The sequence below is a fragment of the Tympanuchus pallidicinctus genome, unplaced genomic scaffold (genome assembly GCF_026119805.1).
Source record: "Tympanuchus pallidicinctus isolate F22 unplaced genomic scaffold, pur_lepc_1.0 scaffold5, whole genome shotgun sequence".
In the NCBI taxonomy this organism is placed as follows: Eukaryota; Metazoa; Chordata; class Aves; order Galliformes; family Phasianidae; genus Tympanuchus; species Tympanuchus pallidicinctus.
In genome coordinates this window covers 47,069,160-47,092,771 of record NW_026294769.1, presented here as the reverse complement: position 1 = coordinate 47,092,771, position 23,612 = coordinate 47,069,160, and the positions used below count along the sequence as shown (strand labels likewise).

General features: G+C 36.6%; 1 protein-coding gene and 1 long non-coding RNA gene across 3 annotated transcripts in view; one reads left to right on the top strand and one right to left on the bottom strand.

Moving 5' to 3' along the window:
• The window catches only part of LOC128090688 (uncharacterized), a 289,733-nt gene that overhangs the window by 195,695 nt on the left and 70,426 nt on the right, over window positions 1-23,612 (top strand). The gene's annotated exons all lie outside the window — the stretch shown is intronic.
• Window positions 1-23,612, bottom strand: part of ZFHX4 (zinc finger homeobox 4) — a 152,098-nt gene that overhangs the window by 101,660 nt on the left and 26,826 nt on the right. The window contains exon 3 of one of the 2 annotated variants that reach the window (XM_052703155.1): window positions 22,717-23,219. In XM_052703155.1, coding sequence (XP_052559115.1) covers window positions 22,717-23,219 — 503 coding nt within the window. The remainder of the gene's footprint in view (window positions 1-22,716; window positions 23,220-23,612) is intronic. The other variant, XM_052703156.1, reaches the window with a different exon arrangement.

The following is a 23,612-nucleotide window of genomic DNA, read 5'->3' as shown; positions in this document are numbered from 1 at the left end:
CAAGAAGTGGAGCTAAGTTGTGCTTCCTAAAAACATTCAGAAATACTGTGCCATAACTAGAGTAATCTATGAAATGCTTCCAATGGCCATCAAATTTTTAAAAACATACTAAAAGTCTCTACCTTTTCATGCTACACCAAGGATTTCAAATTGTTTATGGCACAATGCTGGTGAACTGCTATCAAATATGAAAATGCAAGTCCACAGTACTGCAAATGCTCATCTGAAAGGAAACTTGTCTCTGTTTTTGAGTGGAAGCAAATTAATGAATTGACAAATGAACCTTCCTGTCTATTGTTTGTACTTCCAAATTAAATAAATAAAACAGTAATTATGATGCAGTCACTCCTCTCCCATGTTGAGTAATAATTTGACAAAGAAAAACAAAAATAACTCAGACATGCAGATTTGGTCACTTACTGCTGGAGCAGCATCTTGCCTTAACAAGACTTTAAATTGCCATTAGAAAGGCGTCATATTTGTATTTAAAACTCTGAGTTCACTCTGAGAGACAGAGAGATTGAAACACAGGAGAAACACTATGAATCATACTCTTGGCCCAGCTCTTCCAACATGCTGGCTGTGCAAGTAGCTAATATCAGATTCACAGAAAAGCCTTTGGAGAACCAAAATGTTTGTGCAGTGTGACAAGAGATCCTTGCCTGACCCTGGAAGAGAGTCTGTTTATATTTTAAGTTTAATCATAATAATAAAGAACCAAATGCTCTTGTATCTTTTTGTTTTAACCCGCATAATCAGAAACATCATTAATGTTCATCCCCTTATCCTTCTTAAAAATCCTGATAAACTGTTCATCCAGATAACCCCCCACCACCACAGCAGGGAATTTCACAGGCTGATTATTTACTGCAGAAAAAGGAGTAGCTCCAAGTTTCACTGAACACCACCGTACTCTCCAGCACAATGTTGAGTAAAGAGAGCACATGGCTGTGTTTCACTCTCTCCTTCATCATTTTATATACAGCCCTAAGCCATACCACCTTGTGCTGTGATCCCTTCAGATCTCGCAGGCTAAAGCAGGGGCAGTACTTGGAGGGGAGATCTCCAAGGAAAACACCAGCACTACAAAAAAGAGTTTTGGTAATTCATTGATGGAGCTCTCTGCCTAAATTAGTTATGAGTCAGCGCCTTAGTTCGGTGTTTAACAGCACCGTCCTATTAGGAAATGTTTTCTTTTGGGTGAAACAAAGAACAGATTTCATAACTGCTTGTACTTAATAAAGTTATTAAGTACGTGGCGCATTTTTTCAAACAAGGAAGAGTGTTAAGACAAATGTCTTGGCCAAATTTCAACTTGTAATTATGTTTTGCCTACCTACAGGCAATTCCCTACACAGTTTCGCTTGAATACAGGTTTTTTGGTTTTTTTTTTTCACCTGCCATGAAAATACTTGCAGTAAAGTGCTGCTGCACACAGTTAACCAGGAGCTTCCTTCTACTCTGTCAGTATGTACATGAAGATGGCCCTATATGCACTTAGGCTATCACAGAATGTAGGAGCAGTGAATTCCATTAACATTGTTAAAACGTTTTGAAAACCCCAGAATAAAGACTTCACAGAAGTGTAAAGTATTACCATGGTTCCTACAGTCTATTTATTTAAAAAAAAAAGCCACCTTTTTTTTTTTTTTTTTTTTTTTTGCTTTGCCAAGGAAAAGCACGTTAATAAATAGCACTGATATACAAGCCATCAAGCTGACCCTTTGTACCCTTTATCCTGCAGGAATCTGAGAGACAAGCGGGTTTTTCGGTATGCTAGACTGATCAAAAATTTCAGATTTTGATCAAGAAAGTGAAAAAGCAGATTCTGTATTTGCAGAGTGTTCTCCAAAAATACAACCTTCCAGTACCTCTGAGACTAAGCCCAGTGCTCTACTAGTTGATCTGAATTACATGAATGAAGTGAGGTGTTTTCAGAGAGAATCTAGGTCCCTCTCACTTACAGGTTGAAACAGAATCAAACTGTAACAAGAATTAAGTTGTGTGAGATAGGGTAGATCAGGGATGGTACCTGCAAAATGCTCACTGTCAGGAACACCAGCTAATGGACAGATACCTTTATTTCTCCCAGAAGTGTGGAGGTATATCTCTCATTTCTTACCAAATCTGAAGATAGCAAAGTGAAGGTCATCAAATTCTGTGCTTAGAATGAAAGCCCCGGAAGGAGAACTGAAAAGCATTGAATTCTCTAATTTTGAATTTTTTGCATTAGTTCCTTCTATGTCCCATCTCTTAGCTGTTTGTTTTCTATGAATTTCTGCAAACTAAATTTGCTGACCTAAGCAAGGAATTGTTTCAGAAACAGCTATGAGTAAATGCATACTGCAGAATTTCTGAGGAAAGCATATTCTGAATGTGTAAACTGAATGCTCATGAAAGAGCCAATTTTTAATGGGACATTCACAATCAATCACGGAACAGAAATATACCATGTGTCAAACCAAAACTAAGCAATGGAGTACAAAAGTTTAAATATATTAAATATTGAACATGACTGTAGGTTGAGATGCAGCAGCAGGACCAAGAATGATTTTTGGAAGATATTTCTATAAAAAAAGAAATTGAGAGAGGCTGATTGGGGGTTGAAACCTGATGATCCACAAGGTCCTGATGACCCAAGCCATTCTGTGATTCTATGAAGGAGTAGCAACATCTATCCCATTACCGCTCTACCAGATATAAATGACAAAGGCATGCTTATTACTCTTACTGTTAATTTAGTAGCCCAACACAGAAGCCAATAGGGTTTATGGACTGTAGGATAGCTACAGAATGATACCCTTGTCATTTCCACTAAGTGTTGAATCCTACCAGCATGAACTCAGTTTGCAACATGGCTGGTATATCCAAACCCAAAGCCTTGCAACAAACTCAGTTAAACAACTGATTTTACCATTCAAATCTGATTAAACAGTTGTACAGATGGAAATCATCTGCATGTTGGAGATACCCCAGCCTCAAGCACGTATGATTTTCCACTAATGGCCTCAGGCATATGTTGATCAAGAAGAGTGACAGACTAGAACTCAGTAATACTCCACCTGGGAGCACATGAGTGCACCCACCAGGCTGATGAACAGCCACCCCAAACTGCCTCCACTCCTGAGTTCTCCCTGCAAAAAAAAGAATGTAGTCACTCAAGAATAACTTCATTTATTGCTCTCATGGCCTTCAGCTATTCATCAACACCATTTTGTCATCAAATGTATCAAGAGTATCCTACAGATCTACAATAAAAGGCTTGCCATTTCCTAGTAAAGAAAGGGGTAAAGGAATGCCCCGGTGCTCCTGTGTCATCAAATGCAACTAGTAGCACTTATCCTCCTTGTCATCTTGCCTTTTAATACAGCAGTTCCACATGCAGGTATATGGAGGGAAAAGTAGTTTCAACAATTAATGCCTTAGTATACATATTCAGTCAGACCTAATCCAATTCTGTCTGCTGCCAAGAAAGTGAGAGTAGATGAGTTTTCAAGTCAAACCCTCTATTTTTCTTGAATATTGTAAAACATATATATATATATATATATTCATCTCAATAATTAATGCAATAAGCTGTGCACATGCATATTTAATGAACCCTTCCACTAAAGGCTGAATGGACTGGTAATAGGAAACAATATTTATTTCACTGGTGGGTTTTAGGATCCTGAAAATGAAAGACATAAAGGATCTGTTCCTTCTTCTTGCTGATACAGGTTTATTCCCAATTGTGATTTGGCCAGATTAAAAATCAGCATTTAAATAGAAGTCAACAATGCAAAAGGGTGGCTCAAATCTGCAGTGATTACAATCCTTTTGCCTGCCAGCTGTCTAGCAGTCCATCAGAAATGGCCTGGTACTCTCAGAGTTTTTGGATTCAGATGTAAGTCATCAGAAGTCAGTCATTACTACCTTTATCAGGATCATTGCTTTCAACAGAAAAGTAAGGAATTAATGGGTTAGGTACCAGTACCCCTTTTCATTATCCTAGGACCATGCTTACATTCAGATCACTATACTGGGAGATTCTACACCAGTGCTTTATAGTTAGAGATATAATTTGTCAGCCTTTGCAGTGCAACCTTGAGAACTAAAATTCATTAAAGTAATTTTCAAAATCAACGCAAAAGAAAAAAAAAAAAAAAGGGATAGAACCACTTAAAGCTACTATTGAACTGCAGATGGTTTCTAAACATTAGAATTAAAAGAAATTTTGAGGATTTGTGGTACAGTATCTTTTTTTTTTTTCAATGTGAACTGTACATTTTGATCACCAAGTAAAAGTGAATTCTTCAAAACTCAGTTATAGATTTTGATAGTCATCTGCCATTGTTTACTACAGTATACATTGTTATTTACAAAAGCATAACTCACACTAGTTCCCAAAGGGTTAATGCAACTAGATGAGCTGAAATTCATGAGCATAATCCTAAACAAGTGAGTTGAAGTTCTATCAGGTCTATTTCATAGCATCAGGGATTACTGCTAGCAGTCTAATCCTACTGAGCCTAAGGGAGGTACGTTGTATTGTATTTGAAATCCTGGCCAGGAAAGAACGGAAGGTTAAATGGGTGCCTTGCTCTGTAATCAAATATCACAGGCACTACTTATCTATTCAATGAACAAGTAACGTACAAAATCAATTAGGAAACAAATAGCTTCTTCTTTTGATTTTTTTACCTAACAAAAACAGAGATGAATAAATGGTTTTATAATTGTATGTTTAATAAAAGTATATTGTGCTATCTGCTATAAAATAGTTCTCCGCATAGACTGGCAACATAAACTAGTGGACACAAAACACCTCATAGAAACTGCTGCTGTTTTAATGCTATTTCTTTAAGTGCTAGGGCTATTTTCAAGGCTAGTGCGTATTCGAACATCAGCAATTGAGCATCCTCTCAGCATGTAAAGCATCATGCAGAAAATGTGCATACAGAAATATTAACTGATTGCAGATAATTGGACTGCACTTAAATGAAATCACAAACACATATCCAGTTGTTTGTAACTGAACATCTTAAATTATGTATCATTTGTGAAGAGTATTTATTTATCTGTGCATCATCTTTTGTTCACTTGGTTAAAATCCCAGGAGTACTGAAAAAGGCTGAAGCTCCTACTGGTCTTTGTTCCCAGCAGGTAGAAGTCCCTTTTGGTGGTCTTGAGGTTAACACCCTATCCCCCTACCCCCCCACCCCATACCTGTCATTCTAAATAGACTTCACAGTCTGTGCACACAGACAACAGCCTGACCTGGCCAGCTCGCTTGACCCCTGAGCAGGAAGAAGATCACATCTGGTTATTAATATTGGGACATTAAAACAATGTAATCTTCAAGGCACTCGGAGAAGCAGGCTGGCAATTATACAGTATGCAATGGATGTCATTCAGGGAGCACATTAGCCTGATATTATGTCCGAGAATGCTAAAATGTTCATTCTGTTCTGATGAGGGGTTTCAGATACAGTCTCTCTCCGTATCTGTGAAAGCTGGTAAAAGAAGTTAGCCAGAAGAACTTAAGTCTTAGCTTATCTATTCTTAGACTTTCCAATTTCTAGTTTGCTTTACATGGTTTTATAACATAAAACATTTGTAGCTGAAAACTGATAAAAGTAGGAAAAAAAGCCACAGTTTTACAGTAAAGGAAGGTACGTGGTAAGTGGAACAAATCTCAATATTACAATTGTGCTAAACATGCCTCCACTACATTTCCTGAATAATTTACCACAGTACAGACTTTTTAGTTAATTCATTCTAGACATCTGCATATTAGTTTGTTTAAACAAAATTGGTTTATATAATTGGATAAAATATAACAGAAATATTTGTATACCTATACAATAGATATAATATGCAAATGAATATACACAAAATATTATACAAAATAGATTTAACTGTGTGATGTGTGAAATTTTAGCGCCACCAAAATCAATGAAAAATTCACTTTTGACTTGAGATGTGCCAGACCTTAACACTTTCTAAATGATATTACCTAGTCTCAGAATGTCAAACTTCTGGCCTGATACCTTTATATGGACAGATAATTCCTTCTATTTGCCTCACTTTTATGCCTAAAAAACCATGGCCTAGAGATGTTACATGTTGTATTTTGCTGGCATCCCATATATAGATACCACATAGATTTTGGTTGGACACTGTGAACCCATCAAGGGAACAGAATTCTTCACAAATTATGCTCTGGCACTTCAAGGTGCTCTCCTATACCAGCTATGCAAAAGGTAGATGAAAATGGTCTTCAGGGCAGTATCAAATCTCTCCTCGAAGATGATGTCAGTATAATCTCTGTGCTTGAAACCAGACCTAAAACTGTTTTCTTGGTTAATATTAACACTCCCAGCCCAGAATGCTTAAATAAGTTGTCATTAGCTTGGTTTTGCTACAAACAGTTATTTTTCCTTGCTTCTTTTCAAATGGAAAAATTTCCATTCAAATTACACTGGGCCAACACCCAGGATGGGCCTTCTACAATGACGTGTTAATCTTGTGATCTGTGAGCCTGAAAAAGGAGCTTTATAGCATTGAAAGTGGGAAGTTTCCAGCTTTCCAGCAGAACACTAGCACTCTTTTTCAACTCTGATAGGCCTTGAGATGTCAGGCATTCATACTGAAACACTATTTCGTATGGAAAAGCTATTATAGGAAAAATGTAAGAGGTTTCTAATATGTATTAGTCACAAAATCACAACGGTTTTTTTCCTCTTAGTATTAGTACAGCTCAGCTTAGCACATACAGCCTTATGAAAAAAAATGAGTATTGATACAGTTAAAGAACTTTCTAACATATTTTTCCTAATGAAAATATGCAGAAGGTTCGAAATACAAGATAGTTCCCTGTGGGATGGTCAGCATACCTTCTGTCTTTCTTACTTAAAAACAACACAGCCAACTCAAACTTCACACAATAAAAGCTTTATCCCACTCATCCCAAATAATTAGAAATTCATATGTGATAATGTACACAAACATTCACATGTATACACAAGAGGAAGTGGGAAAGCTTATTGGCAGAAAAGAGCAGAAATATAAAGGAGTTTTAGCCTTGGCAAAAATGAAATTGAGCTAAGTACAGCAGGAATTACACCAATCCAGACACAGATGACACAGTGAAAACAGACACGTAGCGATGCTGGTAGAGCAGGAAGAATGTGGGGAGGTGGTGAGCACTGGCAGCATGTGTACATGACTGAGGCTACAGACAGCAAACCAGCAGGCAAGGATGACACTCAACAAAGTCCTGAGGGAGTCGGAGCTTTGGAGTGAAATTCCAAGCTTGAGGCAAGAGAGGAAATGTTTCTGACAGGTTGGGGCCTTTCAGGGTGGAGGCTTTCTGGTTTTAAATAGTAGCTGCTTGAAAAATGCTCACAAGTGGGGAATAATTTAGGATGAAAAACCGGCTACAGGCGAGGTTACCTAACATGTACACTCACAAAGTATGTCACGATTATCGCTACCCAGTAACTAGTTCTGATCTGCACAAGATATTTAGGAAGTGGATTTAGTTCTAACAGCACACTAGGTATCAAGCAGGGGAGCTGTTTCAGTGAAAGAAAAACACTTCAAAATTCAAATCCTCTCATCTCTCTCACACCCTCTCTGTGGAGTAGTCTCTCTGGCTCTCCCTTTGTAACTACCCTTTTCTCCAGAGCACGAGAAACAAATGGAAAAACCCTAGAAATAAACTTAGGGGAAAAAAAAACAGAAACAGTAACCATCAATTTCAGCAAGAAATTACCCAAATAACAGAACATTTTGAACTGAATAATTCCTCACAGTAGTGACAAACCACAGCAGTCAAACCACAGGAGAGCCATGTCCCAGGCAGTTGACAGAGTTAGGAAACACAGTCATTTTGGAAAACTCCTGGGCCAGTTTTATCCTTGGAGTAACACTAACGAGATCAGTAATGCTACAACAAAGATGGATTAGCCCACATAATTCCCATCTCTTTCATCACCATTTTAATAAGAAAAAACAAACAAACAAATTAAAGCCTCAAACAAACCCTACAGAGGATAATAAGTCATACAAACAGTAAAAACCCTGTATCTTTTAAATTGCTCAGACTTTAACAGCACGAGTTCTTTTGCACTAAAGAAATTGTTTTGTGGACTCTGCTTATGTCATTTGCAACTGAATATTTTATTTATGTGGTAAATTCAGAAATAATCCTCACCAAAGCAAAAAAGTTAGATTAAAAGTACTTCATGCAAACTTGGAGAAGCGGGCTGAGTGAGAAATTGCTGTTTTAGCAGCTAAAAGGAACAGTCAGTGTTTGGATACAGCAGTGGCAGTTTAAATCCAGAACCCTCTGACACAGCCTAGCCCAGCCCCCTGGAAGGTAAACAGAGAATAATTGAAACTTACCTGAGCCAGGGATCAACAGGGACAGTCCTGAGCAGGACTGTAGTAAAACCTCACACCTTGTTTCAGCAGCTTCTGCCTTTTTGTACCAGGCAAAAAGTTTCCTGCTGTCCCCAGCACCCCCTACAGCCAGCCCCGCCTGGGATCTCTCCATGACAGGGGAGATTTACTTCTCACCACAGACACACTGATATGTAGTCTAGCTGCTGCTCCTCCTGACCCTTCTCCTAACATACCTCCTGCACAATGTCCACGGAAGGACAGGGCTCTCACTGCCAGCCAGGGACTCCCCAGCACCAGTGGAGCAACCCTTCTCTCCTCTACACAGGGAACTTACAGTAAATATCTAGTTGCTTTCGCTCCATTCATAGCAGAGAGGGACTGAAGCCAAGGTTAGAGAGTATCAGCCTGAGCCTGTGCCTTTGTTGTACACTTCCGTACTTCAAGTTTTCTCCAATGACTAACACCCTTTTGAAGAAGTGTTTCAAACAAAAGCAAACTATTCTAAGATGCAAACTCTTGGAAAGAATGAAAGCCATTGATGTTTAATTTTATGGATTCATAGGAAACAAAACAAAACAAAACAGTTATGTACGCTAATTAAAAAAAAAAAAAAAGGAGGAAGAATCTAGAAGTATTTCAAACTTCATTTTGTGAAAAGATATTCAGTGAGCTAGAACCAAGGAAAATGCATATCAACATGCAATTTTTGCTTTAACTAATTAGCAGTATCACAGGGCTCTGCAGTGACACTTCAGTAGTAATTGATCTCTGATGTCACTCTTTTTCATATTTCAAAGTAGCTGATGCATTCAGCCCAGAGGGCTGTGCAAGACCAGAAGAGTTGATCACTGCCTGATGCTCAGCCAGGACCCGGGTGGTGAACACAGGTGATCAACAGGAGCACTTGGCTGCTCTGAAACTCAGAGCCCTAATCCCTTCCCTTTTAGCACTTCCTTTAGCACTGGCAGGTAGCACGGCTAATTAAAATTCAGGTGGTGACTACTCTAAGCCAGTGTTTGTATGTACTCACACGGGGAATTCTGAACTTCCTGGCTTGCTCTGAAATTAGTATTTTATTTTAGTATTATTTACTTGGTGGGGAGGGCATTTGGCATTAGTTTCACATTACTTCACACTACATACAGGATACATAGTTATATTTTTGCTTTTTTCTAAATCCTGATGTGAAAGGTTTTAATGTCAAGCAGCACAAAGTCCACTGAAATTCAAAAGTCAACACAGCACCTACAGTATGAGTTCAACCACAACAGACATTCCATCTGTATTTCATGGTGTACCTAAATAACGATCAATAATACAATAAAGTTAGCACTAACTGTATAAAAAGAGCACACTACAGTCTCTTTGAGTTATGTTTCAGCCTTGTAGTCTGCATTCAGAAACACCTTCTGTTTTGCACCTGCAAAGGAATATCTGGGGCAAAAATACCTGCAGACAGATGGTTAATTAGCTATTTCTGTTCTTCAGGCTCAACAAATAGTTAACTGTCTGCTGATATTTTCACCCTCAATTCACTCTGTGTAGCAATAGATGTGGGAAAGCAACAAGAGGCAGCTGTCTGAAGAGGCAGGCAGTGTGACAAGGGAGTAAGCTGAATGCATTTTTCTCTCACTCTTAATAGTGGGGGGAATTACTTCTTCTAGTCTAATTCAGAGCTGGAGTTTTCCCTCTCCCCATTAACTAAGCAGGAGTTGGCCTAACCACTTAATCTAGGCAACTACCACAGAAGCAAAAAAGAGTCATGGATTGGAAACTGACAGACAGAAACCAAGTTACAAGCAATAGCAAGCCATTCAAAACAGCAAAGATTACCTCTGGGTCTTCTACCATCACACTAGGAGTGGTCTTTAAGATGGTGTAAAAGAATTCATGCCAGTCAAGACTGTCTAAAGAACTATCAAGAACACCAAAGAGGTTTAAAGCTATCTAAGCAGGCAGGTGAAATTTAGTACTGACAAACTGAACCAAAAATATACACATTATAAGAAACAATTGAAACCAATGAAACATATTACTGGAGTCTAAATTAAGTTTAACCACTCTAGGACATGGGGATCAGTATGAAAAGAGGCATGGGAAGAGACACACAATGAAAGCAACTTAGTTCCAGAACAGAATGCAATAGTATTTGTGTAAAGCAGATTATATTTTTGGATGCACCAGGCATGGGACAATAAAATCATACAGCTCCACTGAGAACAGTGTGTTCAGTTCTGAAATATCCGAATATCTCTAGAAAAAAATGAGCAGGGGCAGAAAGAGTTCAGAGATCAGTGTTGGGGTTAGCAGAAATGTGGAAAAAATGTCCACTAAAAGCAACACTGAATAGACTGAAATTGTATGGTGCATGAATAGTGAAAGCAAAAGAGAGATATGATAGAAAGATCATAAAATATTTATAAAGATTATTTATGAAGAAATAAAGACTATATAGAAAGATCCTAAAGCAAGAAAGAACACATCATCTTTCTTTTCTCTTACTAGATGAATAAACAAGCTAAAGGTGGAAGTTTACATTTATATGCCAATTAAATTAACCTGTGAAACTCTTCCGTGCTGATTGATTACTCAAAATTTGAATTAAAAAACTGAGTTGATGTATATGTACATATAAGACCATTCAAAAAACATTTTTTGAAAGAAAAATATATGTACATTTGAATTTGTACAGTGTTAATCCATTGTTCTTTAAGAAGAAAAAGAATTTTCTTCCTTTTTGAGCATCATTGTTCCATATTTGCTCATCAAGAGCTTTTTTCTTTTTTCTTTCTCTCTACTCTGAGGAGCAATTGTTGTTAGTCTGGAGCAAAGAGATTAGATAAGGTGGACTAATGGCATAATTTGCTGTGATAGCACAATGATTACATACTTGGTCTATTAATGTGTTGTTTCTTCTAAAATAACATTCTCTTATGTTATGGACAGCTACTGAAAGAGATGTACTTGACTAACTTTATTTGCAGTGGAGTATTTTTCATTAGGACAAGTAGGTAACATAAATCATGATGTAGTGACTCAGAAACAACTCCAAAGAAGAAAGAAATATTCTTTGAAGTTAGATCAAGTCCTGAAAATTTCAGCTCTAGAAGAGTTTGTTTTATTATGAGTAAGTGTGAGAGGGAAAATAAAACAGAAATAGAAATCTAACCATTACTGCAGCAGATACTAACATATATGGATATTCGTACAGTACTATAGGAGGTAACAGTGGCAGCCTGTTGTACGTATGAACACACATAGTTTTAAATTGTTTATGCTCTTGGGAAGTGTACACTTCTATAAGCACACACACCTACCTTTTTGCTTCTCCCACTGCACCCTCTGTGCAAGAAACCCAGTCTCCAACAACTGTGACTTCCACCCTAACACTAGCTTTGGGTAATATCTGGCTCTTAAAAGTTCTCATGAAAACTTCAGATTCTACCTCTAACTTATCCCTCCCAGCAACAGACACTCAATCAAGCAGAGAGAAAGACTTATTTATCCATATCTCCACATATATATATATATATATATATGAACAAATTAAGTAGTATGCATATTTACATGTCTATAAGGTCCATTAAGAATGCCAAACATACTGGGACTAATCTCTCTCTCACTTCTGCTTGGTTAGAGACAATTTTTTTTTTCCCCAAGGCCATTCTGTTTTTCATAGTAGTGCTAGGAGTGAGCTTATCTTCCAAAGCTATTAGGATAAGAAACTATTAAAAGTAAGGACACATATTTGTTTTGTTCCTACTGTGAACACATGAGGCCCAGTACCTTTATACCTGCAGAACTCAGAAGCAGAGGGAATTGGGTAATAGGTTTGAATTCTGTAGCATGAGATATGAGTACTCTAACTCATTATCAGCTCAGTCCTCTTCCTTGATCATGAAAAATATTGCATAGATAGGTCTCCAACACCATAGCTCCTGTCATTTGTATACCCCAAAATGCCTTATGCAAAAGGCATTTACTCTTTCTCAAAAATACTCTCCAGCAGTTCTAATGATCGTTTCTGAAGAAACACATAAACTCAAGTACTGTGAAGATAGTTATGAAGCCTGACACACTGCAAGACACACCAGTAGATTAGGAGCAGGAAGACAGAGCTACTGACAGCAGAACCAATTCATCATGACTTATGAAACTAAGCAAGCAAAAAACTGACAAGGGATATCCACAGCTTAGGAACAAGGCCTATATCCACAGACCTTAGGAACAAGAGATGCATCTGCATCAGTATTAATTCTAGAGGCCAATGCCGTAGTGCCTTTGAATCAGTCCAATGGTTTTAGGTCACAAACTTGGTAAATGGTAATTGGTAAAATTACTCTTAAACTATTTTTGTAGACTGTGTTTTAATCATCTTAGAGCTGACTTCATCAGATCCTGCTCCGATATAATAGCAGCAGGGTGCTGACTTCCTCCTAGGTCAAAGATTATGAGTCACATCGGTTCCTGGACAAATAAGGACACTAGATTTTCAGAAACACTTGAAATTTGGCCGTTTGTTTTTTCCACCAGCTTCAGTCTTCCTAATTTCCACTCATTCATTAGCTGCATACAAATCTGCAAATGCCGAAGGGTGTTTCCAAAATAGTAACATCTAGCTACTAAAAGCTGTCTCATTTCAGTAGTAAAGCAAGCTTTTTTTCCATGCTTTCATCTCTAGTAGACACAAAAAGCAAGAAAATCCTTAGACTTTTTTTTTTTTCTGGTCTGTTCTGGTTGTAAAAGTATCAAATTCTGGCCATTCACAAATTGTTTAATTGGAAAACTTTAGTATTTTTACCTCAGCTGATTTTCCAGAATGCAAGTTTTTGTCTAGATTTCACAGAAAACAGGAACACCATTAATTGAATAAGAAGTGCAATTCCTTCTCTTTTGCATTTAGATCCATAATTTTGTGTAAGCAATGCTCAATAGCATCATTCATACCTGATCCTTGAGATAGTTGCAACTTTTCAGGATTTCTCTTGAAAAATACCTATTAAAAAAAAATTGGAGACAAGAAACTTCTCCCAATTCCTCCCTCAGTCAAAGATGCCCATGCCAAATCACAAGTTTTGGGTATCAGTGGAAACATTACATTAACACAAAACCATTTTAGAATGATATAGACCACTGGAATTGCCTGTTGAAGTTCTGGTTAGGAAAATGTCCACTATAAACATTAGTTCTAAACAGTGTCATCACAATAGAATTGGAACCCTATCTGAGTAAGGGTATTTTTTTTCTATCAGAAAAACTGGAGCACAAACTATCTCTGAACAGAAGATTCTGTGCTTGATTCTATGGGTAGTGTGGCCCTAGTATTATTCTTTCCAGGGCAAGGACAAAAAAGCAGAGTGCTTTTGTTCTTTGGGACAATTTACAACGGAGAACAGAAATTATAAATAAAGACTCTTATCTGGGCAGACTTCTGAATACTATCTCTATATCCCAGGTTATTTACACATAATCCAGCAATAAACTAGTAGCTAGATACTAGAAGTATTCAAATGTCCTTATTTTTTTAAAAAAAAAAAAAACATTTATGATTCCTGTTAGAAACATATAGTTTCCTAATCATGTATATCAAGCAAGAGTATTATTCACGGTCTTCAGATATGATAAAAACAGGGGTTTTTTGTTATTGTCAGTGCTACTGCAGTAGGATGCCCCAGGCTGGGGAATCTGCACACTTCATCATTCAAGGACAACCTTTGCTCAATTTTTGTTTCCTTCAATGCCCCCTGTCTTTAAAAGCTAAAGATTATCTTAATGCCTTCCCTCCTACAGGGAGAGTAGCACATACAGTTTCCCCTAAGGTTATGGTGCACAGTACTTTTGTGTTTCTGTCTGCTGCCAAACTGCAGGGCTGGCACCATCCTCTGCAGACCAGTGGGGTCATTTCCATGACATCCTCCTTCATAGCTGTCCACAAAGCGAAGGTCCTGCACCAAAGCTTCACCTTTCTTATATATAATCATGAGGATCAAAATGACCATTGTCATTTTGCACTACCTGCAGCCAGCCTAAAAGACAGACCATCAGGGTAAAAAAAAAAAAACAAAACAGACATTACAAGTCACCTTTGACAATTATGGTTTTTTTTGTTGTTGTTGTTTTGGTTTTATTGTTTGGGTTGGTTTTTTTTGTTGTTGTTGTTTTGGTTTTTTGCATATTTTTTTTTTTAAATAAAAATCCTACACACACAATGAAATTAATATATATTTCCTATTGTACTGTATTTTATACACACATTTTCATGTGTATTCAGCAGCAAAATACAGAATATTTTATCCAATAAAATACATCTCCCCCGTTGTGCTAAGTCCTTGCTAAACTCAACAGCATCAGTATTACTTAACATTTTGCATCAGCATTTTTACATCCCCTTACAATATCTGACTGGAGAATCACTGGATAGTTGAACCCCTAAAGGAAAAAAAAACAAATGCTGAAAATTAATTTGTCTATCCAGTGTGATGGACACATATAGAGACAACGCAGTCTCAAGAGCTGTGTATCAAATCACTCAAAGCTCAGTTCTGTACATATGAGGTCTCCCATCTACTCTAACAATAGATCACCCTCCTAAGATTCCTGGTTCTTGCATTTTGTCTGGATGGACCAAAAAATACATAGACCAATGGGAAATTTCTCCCTTATCACTTATCAAAACTTGGTAAAGCTTAAGTACATATACACATGTCAGAAATACAACTTTACTGTCATGCTTCAGTCTTTTGTTCCATGCTCATTCTTAATTATGTGTAAGAGATGATGCAGAAAAATCCCACCTGGGAGAGTCTGCTAGACTCAGATTACAAATTTTAGAGAAGACACCTGTAGTGAGCAGTGCAATATCAGATGAAATCTCCTAAGGGGAACAAGAAAATCTATGTTTCAAGGCTGGATGGGAGTGGCTGCTAAATTCATAGATGCAGTCAATTTATGCACGTACACACATGCACACAAATTGACGTAATACTCTCACATACATTATACATTGCAATTCTACCTTGAATCTCAGTCAGAAATAATTACATATTTCTCTTAATGTCAGAATGAAAGAACTCCAGGCACAGAAACAGCTGTTATACAGCCATTTTGTGTGTTGAGCATACTGAATAAATGAGGCTGATCCTTTATGCTGCTTTTACTCTCCTCTTTGCTCACTCTTCCTGCTCTGCAAGCAAAACTATAAACTCATGCTCCCCTGGGAAGGCTGTGCACTGAAAGTTATGTCCAAACAGACTAGTCCAGTCTCCTTTCAAAGGGTGACTACATCCTCATCCAGGACAACACTCAGGTTGGGATACTGGACTACATTTCAATGATGATTCTCTAAACCATTATTTGAGAATATTTTTCCGCATTAGCAGTGTACCATAAGCCAAAATGCAATACATAATATTTTTTGCAAGGTACGTAGGACCATCTGAAGGCCAGACAACATCTGAATATCAAATAAAATTGCATCAAATGTAATGTGAAAAATACTTCTCTAATATCACGTTTTAAATTTAAAATAAAAAGAATAGATTTGAAATTACCATTCTGCAATTCTCCAACTTGCATTTTTAGGAAATAAATCTACTTCACAATCGTGTGTAAGTATGTACAGTCAGTATACACATTAGCTGACTACACAGTATACTTTTGACCTTTGTTTGTCTTTGTTGCAAGCACAACAGCATAATCTGAATTACAGTAACTAAAACATGCAGTAGAAATTAAATTTCATAAAACATTTAAATTCTTTAATGAGCATAAATCTTCAAGTACTGTAAAAATTGAAATATCTCCTATTGTGAGGTTTATGTTTAGCAACAAATCAGAATAACTTTTGTTTACCACTGCAAACACTTTTCCCCACCTAAACAAACAAGAATAAGATTAAGCAAAATATCCTTTGCCTCCTCAGATGTGCAGACATATTCCAATTTCCTTTGCACAATGATTTTTATGCAAATCAATGCTGCGCAATCTCCTGACCTCTTTTACCATCATACTGGGACAATGACAGTTAAATAATTGGACTGGCACATACCTAGGATATTTGATTTTAAATTACAAAGTTGGTGCAGGACAACTGAAATGAAAAGAATGTGACTGTAAATTCTGAGCTGATCAAGTATCAACATTTCATGCCAAACAGAGTAAAGCAAACAAAGTGATTGGGGCTGTTAGTCCATTCACCCCCACGTGAATACACTTTACACTCCCATCTGTTGTTAATTCCTAACAACGATGCTTTCATCCAGAACAAGAATAATGAGAAAAACCAAGCAGTGCTCCTTGGGGAACTGTCACACTAAAAGTTACCTATGGACTAAATCCCACTTGTGCCTTCCGTGTGTACCAAAGATGAGCAAAGCATTCAACATCCTCAGCTGATTTAAAACCCAAATATGCAAACAACACTGAGAAATCCAGGCAGACTATTCTGCTCCACTGATGACGCATACGGATAAAAAGGTAGTCTAATTAAGCTTTTGACTTTGAACCAGAAGAGCAGTGGACACTCTGCTTTAAAACAAGAGCATATAACTCTGACTTAAGAGCAGGTGCTGCATGGTATTTGTATTTCCTGCAGAGGATGCTCGCTAGCAAGACCAACCAGCTGACCGTGAAAATTCTTGGCCCTAAGTGACCCAAGGACAGGCTATAAATCCATCCTATAAAATATAGTAAAAGCCCCGTTTGTTCTTCCACCCTTTCAATATCTGATGTTATACATTTGTGATTATCTCATTTTATTGGGCTCTTTAGAAAGCTGTTTATGATCATTTGTGGACAAAACAAAGGCTCATTGTAAACTTTTTTTAAATAAGTTGGAAGGTCAGTATGAAACAAAGGGCACCACTTTTATGACTGCTACATGCAAGCTATGCTTGTGTGTGTAATATTACAATGCATTTCAGCAAAGGGATAGAGTCCTAGCTAATTACAAAGCTAACATATAATAGTACCGCATTAGCAGCCCAAGAAATTCCTATTGAATTGCATAGATCTGAAAATAGAAAGACATTCTTGTGCTGAAACTTAATTATCTTGGCAAAAATTGTGAGGGCCAGATTCTCAGAAGACATAAACACAAAGCTCTGCTTTACACTCCTGAGGATCTAATGCTTTGTTTATTCAGATAACCTCCATCAGATAAAATTTACCATTTGGATTGACTAATTTGCCTTATTATTTATGGTATCTACAGTTAAGTAACACAATTACTACTCAGTTTGCAAGCAGAAAAAAGAACACTGCTATCTACAAATATAAGCTTTAAAAGAGACAATCAGCTCGGTCTGCCAGGTTAAAAATGTGAATACCGTTGCATTCCACCCTAGGCAAAGAAGACAAACCTTTTTCAAGGACAGTTTAGCCTGAAATTCTTTTTTGTGGTTTCAAAGTAAAACATTATGGTAAAAAAATGAATGCAGCTTTGTTTGTTTCTTCAGTCATCGTTAGCAATAGACATAAAGGTATTCTGTTTTTGAGCACATATGGAAAAATCATCAACACTTTCTGCTTCTGGGTCTTTTGCCAAAATACCATATCCCACATGCCTTTTACCTTAAAACATAAAAGAAAAGGTGTTGTTCTGGTCAAATAAAGAAATAATTTTTACTAGCATACGTCTAATGTTAAAGCTGCCTAAATCCTGCCAAAGACATTAAAACTCCATCTGTAAAACAGATTTTCATTAAATTGATCAGTTTAAAGTTAAGCAGCTAGGCAGATGATGCTTTTGAGCTAACCTTTAACCTTTAACCTTCTTAAACTCAAATCAGGTCACTCCTTTTGGGTAATATCTTTGCCGTTTGAGAACAGGAGAGGTAAAGCGATCTATCCAAATTGAACTGACAATCATAGCATTAATAGTGTTATGGATCAATATTTTGTCAATAAAGGAAAAGCCGATGGAGTTTTCACACAGCTGAGTATTTGCCTGCTAACTGCTGCTTGTCACTTGCCCTGAGCTCCAAAATAGCTGCATGTCTAACATAAACTGAAGTATAAACCTCAAATAAAATTAATGTCTGTTAAAGCAATTTTCAGTTATTTTAATAATATTTTGATACGCTGATTTCAAATATTTTTTATTAGAAATTTATCCCTTTATTCTATTACTTGGCTAACTAAAACTTCTTAATAGCCAGTACAGTTTACTTGCAAAAAAAACCCTATCCTGTCATATTCTTAACTCCTTTTACTATTTATTTATTGGAAGTATTTGGGAACTATTTTATGAGCACCAGACATGATATATGTGGTTCCCTGAACCAAAAGCTATTTGAGTAAGCTACAAAATGGCTTCCTTAAGAGCAGTTTCAGCGCTATGTAGTTTATATCCAGATCGCTTTCCTACCTCCGCTTCCCAAATCTGCAGAAGTCCAACACTTCCTCCTGCAGAATGGAAATGCACTCTGTTGCTATAGAGGCTTTCTCTGTTTACTTGTGGAGCTACCAAATACATCTTGATGGATACTGTGAAGGACTCCCCACTCTTCTGTGGTTTAATTTGCTAATATCAAGCATCATATTTTCAAGTCCTTGGGAACATCTTCTAGCTTGAGCTGAGTTCACTTAGGGTAAGGCCATTTTTGCTCCTGTTCCTAGCAGTCACATAATCAGCTGCACCTTCTGCAAGGAGACATTTCTTTTTAAGATAACTCAGAAAGCAGCTGAAAGTTTTACTTTACAACATTTAGAATCTAACTTTAAAAGTGACATTTTGATACCGCCTAAAATTATACTGCTTCAGAAGGGAAGCTCTGATGTTCATGGTAGCTTTAAAAGCGATAGTCGTGAAAAGACATCCTTTTATTGTATCAATAGTTAAGCACAGGAAGAGAAATCAAGCTGTTATGGCAACACTTATAAAAAGAAAATTCACAAAACAATAACATTTGAATAAATATAAATGACTAAAAAAAAAACACTGAGGTGCCTGACAAAGCAAAAGAACAAAGTCACAGATTCTTTTTCTGTGCTTTCAGATGGTTTTAGTATTAAAGTCTTTATTGCCAAACCACATTCACAGCACTTTAATTTTAAAAGAGTTAGAAGAGCTGCTCGAATATAAACACAATTCATGAATATTCAATATTGCTCCCAAGGCGTATATCTATTATTCATACAAATTAATGGCTTTTTTTTCCTTAGGTGCTCTAAAAGTTTATCTGATGTATAAGAAAAAAAAGTTTGTATCTCTCTTGGTGTCAACTGCTTCACCAAGACCTAACAAAACTATCAAATCTTCCAGTAGATAACAGATTTTCAATATCTCATTTATTTCCACCTTAAGGACAGAATATATGTCCACAATTACAACTGAAGTTGTATAGATGACATACAGAGACATTATATTCTGTTATAAAGCGCACCCATCTAGAATATTTTGATATTTTGCAACACACTACAACACTGCCAACCTCAATTCAAGAACAATAATTCTAAAACACTAAAAAGTTGATCAATTCTAACTTGTCTTAAATTGGGATTATATGAGAATAGCATTTGCATATAGGTGCATGTGCTGTCTGCTTTCTGAGAGGTCTTAAGCCTAGCAGAGTACAAATTTCTGAGCTTCCTGAGGGAGTCATAGGGGACCAAAACATTAAAAAGTTGAGATTCTCACTAGCAATCTTAGGGAAAGGTCATAAAAAATAAATGTATCAGGAGACTAGCAACCTTATGATTACCACATTTACCGTTTAGATTGTCCTTCTGCAGGACATTGAGTTCAGGTAGTGTCTAAGATCTTATGCATTTCTTCTCCTCTGAGACATCTTTCTGGACAGCCTGGTCTGGTACCTGATCTGGAAGTTGGTGGCCCTGCGTGTGGCAGGGGGTTGGAAATTAATGATCACTGGGGTCCTTTCCAACCCATGCTATTCTATGATTCTATCATTCTTTCATCTTAACTGACTCAGAGATGGAACTTAAAAGATTAAGGTGGTGGTCATCTGATTGTCATAGGATAGCTGTACCAAACAGGCACTATTGACTGTAGCAAACCAGAATATGGAAAGAAAAGCAGCATCAGCATCAGGACATTATAACTCATGAGGGCTAAAAGTTGAGACTTGCTCCCTTCTATTCTAAATCAAATGATTCATATAATAAAACTACATGTATATGATCAATATTTTTCTAGGGATTGGTTGTATGAGTGAAGTAGAGTGAAGTAGCTGGTTTGTATCCTGAAACTCTATAGCTATGCCTATCACTTAATTTACTTTATATGTATATATAATATAATATTATATATATATATATATAATATATTATATTATATTATATTATAACATATTATATATTATACGTATTGTATATACTATATATAATATTATATATATAATACATTACATTTATATATTATATTTATATATAATATATATTTTATATATATATTCGAGGACATCTATATATCTATATATATATATAGATAGATAGATATAAATATAATATATATATATATATATATATATATATATATATATATATTATATAAATTATATATATATTATATATATATATATATATATATATATATATTTAAAGAATCTTATTTTCAATGTTCCCTGAAGCAGCTTTGGCATTGTGGCATTGAAGCTGAATGTGAAAAGTCCACTACCTCCCTCTTCAACTCCCACTTGTGACATTGTTTACCGCTACATCTCTCTAAAGGTAGCATTATGCAACAGATCACTGAAATAACCCATATTAACACTCCAAAAAAGAGATGGAGAACAACTATGTTTAATTCAGATCATTTAAAAATCTTGATTTACAGTGTGGCTCCACAATTAGCATAACTTGAGTGTGCAACGAGCCACTTTAAAAATGACAAAGAGCAACATCTGAAGGCAGTTTTGCTGCTGAAGTAGACAGACTTCATCACTACACTTTCAGCTATCGTAGCACTTTTAAAAACTGGATTTTGGGTCTTTAAAGAAAGAGAAAACAAGAACAAAAAACTGCCCACCTTTCCATTTTAAGGAAAAAATGCAATTTACATAAATATGTGACTGAATTAGCAGAGCAACCAGCACAATGGGAGAATACAATAGACCTGATCTTGCATTGCTGTCATTTTTGTCATAGAAGATCCACCAAGATTACAGCTATCAGGTTATAAAATTATAAATCAGATTACTGCCTATCCACTCTGTGTTAACTTGGAACAACCATTTGAACATGGCTGAACACCAGAAAAATGTTATTTTTTTGCTTAAACTACAGATCTCCTAAGGCTTTTCTGTATTTGCTCCATATGTACACATTTTCAACATGATTAGAAAACCAGCATAGCTGCTGTAATCAGCAGATGACTCCTTATAGTTTAGTTATCACAGATTTCTAGTATAAATCAATAGATAACACTTGCAAAATGGATTTTCTAATCATATTTAGAGCTTGTTACAGTGACTAATGGTTTGCAGTATTTCCTGAATTTTTTTTATCCCCTAGACAAAAGAAGTTTTTAATAAGTTACAAAGTTATTCATCTTGGAAATGAATGTGTTATATTTTGTACATGAACCAAGACAATCAAGCCAATCCAGTAAACACACTGCAGAAAATAAGTTACCCCATAATTACGGTTTGGAAAAAGTCATGACAAGTTGTGTAATAAATGGTATTCATCACTCCCACATATTCATTATATCCACATAGTTTTTTCCAGTAAAGATAAAAATATAGTTGCCATTCTACTAACATATTTATCTACACCACACCCTTTCATGTTTGTGAAAAATCATTACTGTCCTAGAAAAGAAGGCCGGACAAAAGGATGGCAGAGCTTATTTTTGAATATCCTAGGCAATAATGTGGCATATTGCATGTCCTTACTGAAAATACCAATGTAAAATATCTTGGCTGTCATAGACTATGTTTGCAAGCAGATATATAAGCCAGAAAGTGATCTCCTTCCTCATGCACAGTATGGAAAATTCATCATTTTCCATAATCTCTGTCAAGCCTCCAAAGCAGAATGTAACAGACAAAGTTTGAAAAGATTATCAGACACGTAAAACTGCTCTAGTTATGTATTATGAGAGGATTTTTAAAAATAAACTTAGTTTCCCTTTGTTGGCAAACTGAAAGCTGAATGGGCCCTCAGATGAATTCTCTGCTAGCAATTCCCAGCTAGCACACCCTCCTAACCAGCCTGCATAGGCTTTTTTTTTTTTTTTTTTGATTATACACATGTTCCACAAACATTTATTCTGCTGATTAATCACAGTCTTGTTCAATTAGCACCGAAACAGTTAATTCCTAGTCTACTTGGTGCCAAATTAAATTGCTGTCACTGTCTTACCTTGTACAGTTTCAGGGCTGCTTCATGCCTGTGATTGGTAGTATGTAAGCGCAATTTATCCACGCTGTTGGTGTAGTAGTCACAGGCATTACATTTTAGGTGAACTGGGTTGCCAATGGCAATACACTTCAGCCTCCACTCATTAGTTTTGCCCCCTTCTTTAATGTGAGCCACCAGTTGATACTTCTGCATATGTTTGTCAGTCTTGCAGTGGAGCTGGAAGTTCGCTTTGAGCTGAGTATTGTAGTTACAGAGCTTGCACTGGTAGATGTCTCCAATTACAGCCCTCCACTCCTCTTCGGGGAGCAAGCGCTCGCTGCTCACATGCACACTTAGGGCCTCCAGGCTGTCAGAGGTGAATTTGTTGCAAACAGCACACTGGAATAGCTTCAGCGCTGGGTCACTGATATAAGGTGACAGCTCTCCTGCAGTAAGGAGGGACAGGTCATCACCCATTAGCTGACCACTGGCAAGCCGGATTTCAGGCGGCAGCTCATTATTTACTACAGGAAAAAAAAAAATTAAAAGGGAAAGTAGAGACCAGCAAGCATAGCACACACAAAGGAATCTGTAAAATAAAGCCTTGACAAGGAGTTTGCTTTCTCTAGAGCTTAAACTATAAAAAGCTGTAATAGGATTGAATCAGGATCAATTACAATCATCCCTTTCAACTTCTAAATTCCCTCATCAGATAGCTTTAATTACTCCTACTGGGCATGATGTCATTCTGGAATTTGTATTTTCAAAGGCATGAAAGTTGATCAATAAAATAACAAAACAGCAATGCTTATGTAACTTAAAAGCCTAGATTAACTTACACAGCACTAATTGTAGTTTTGTTATATCCTTTAAATGACACTGCAGGTAGCTCAATATTCATATATCAACAATATAGT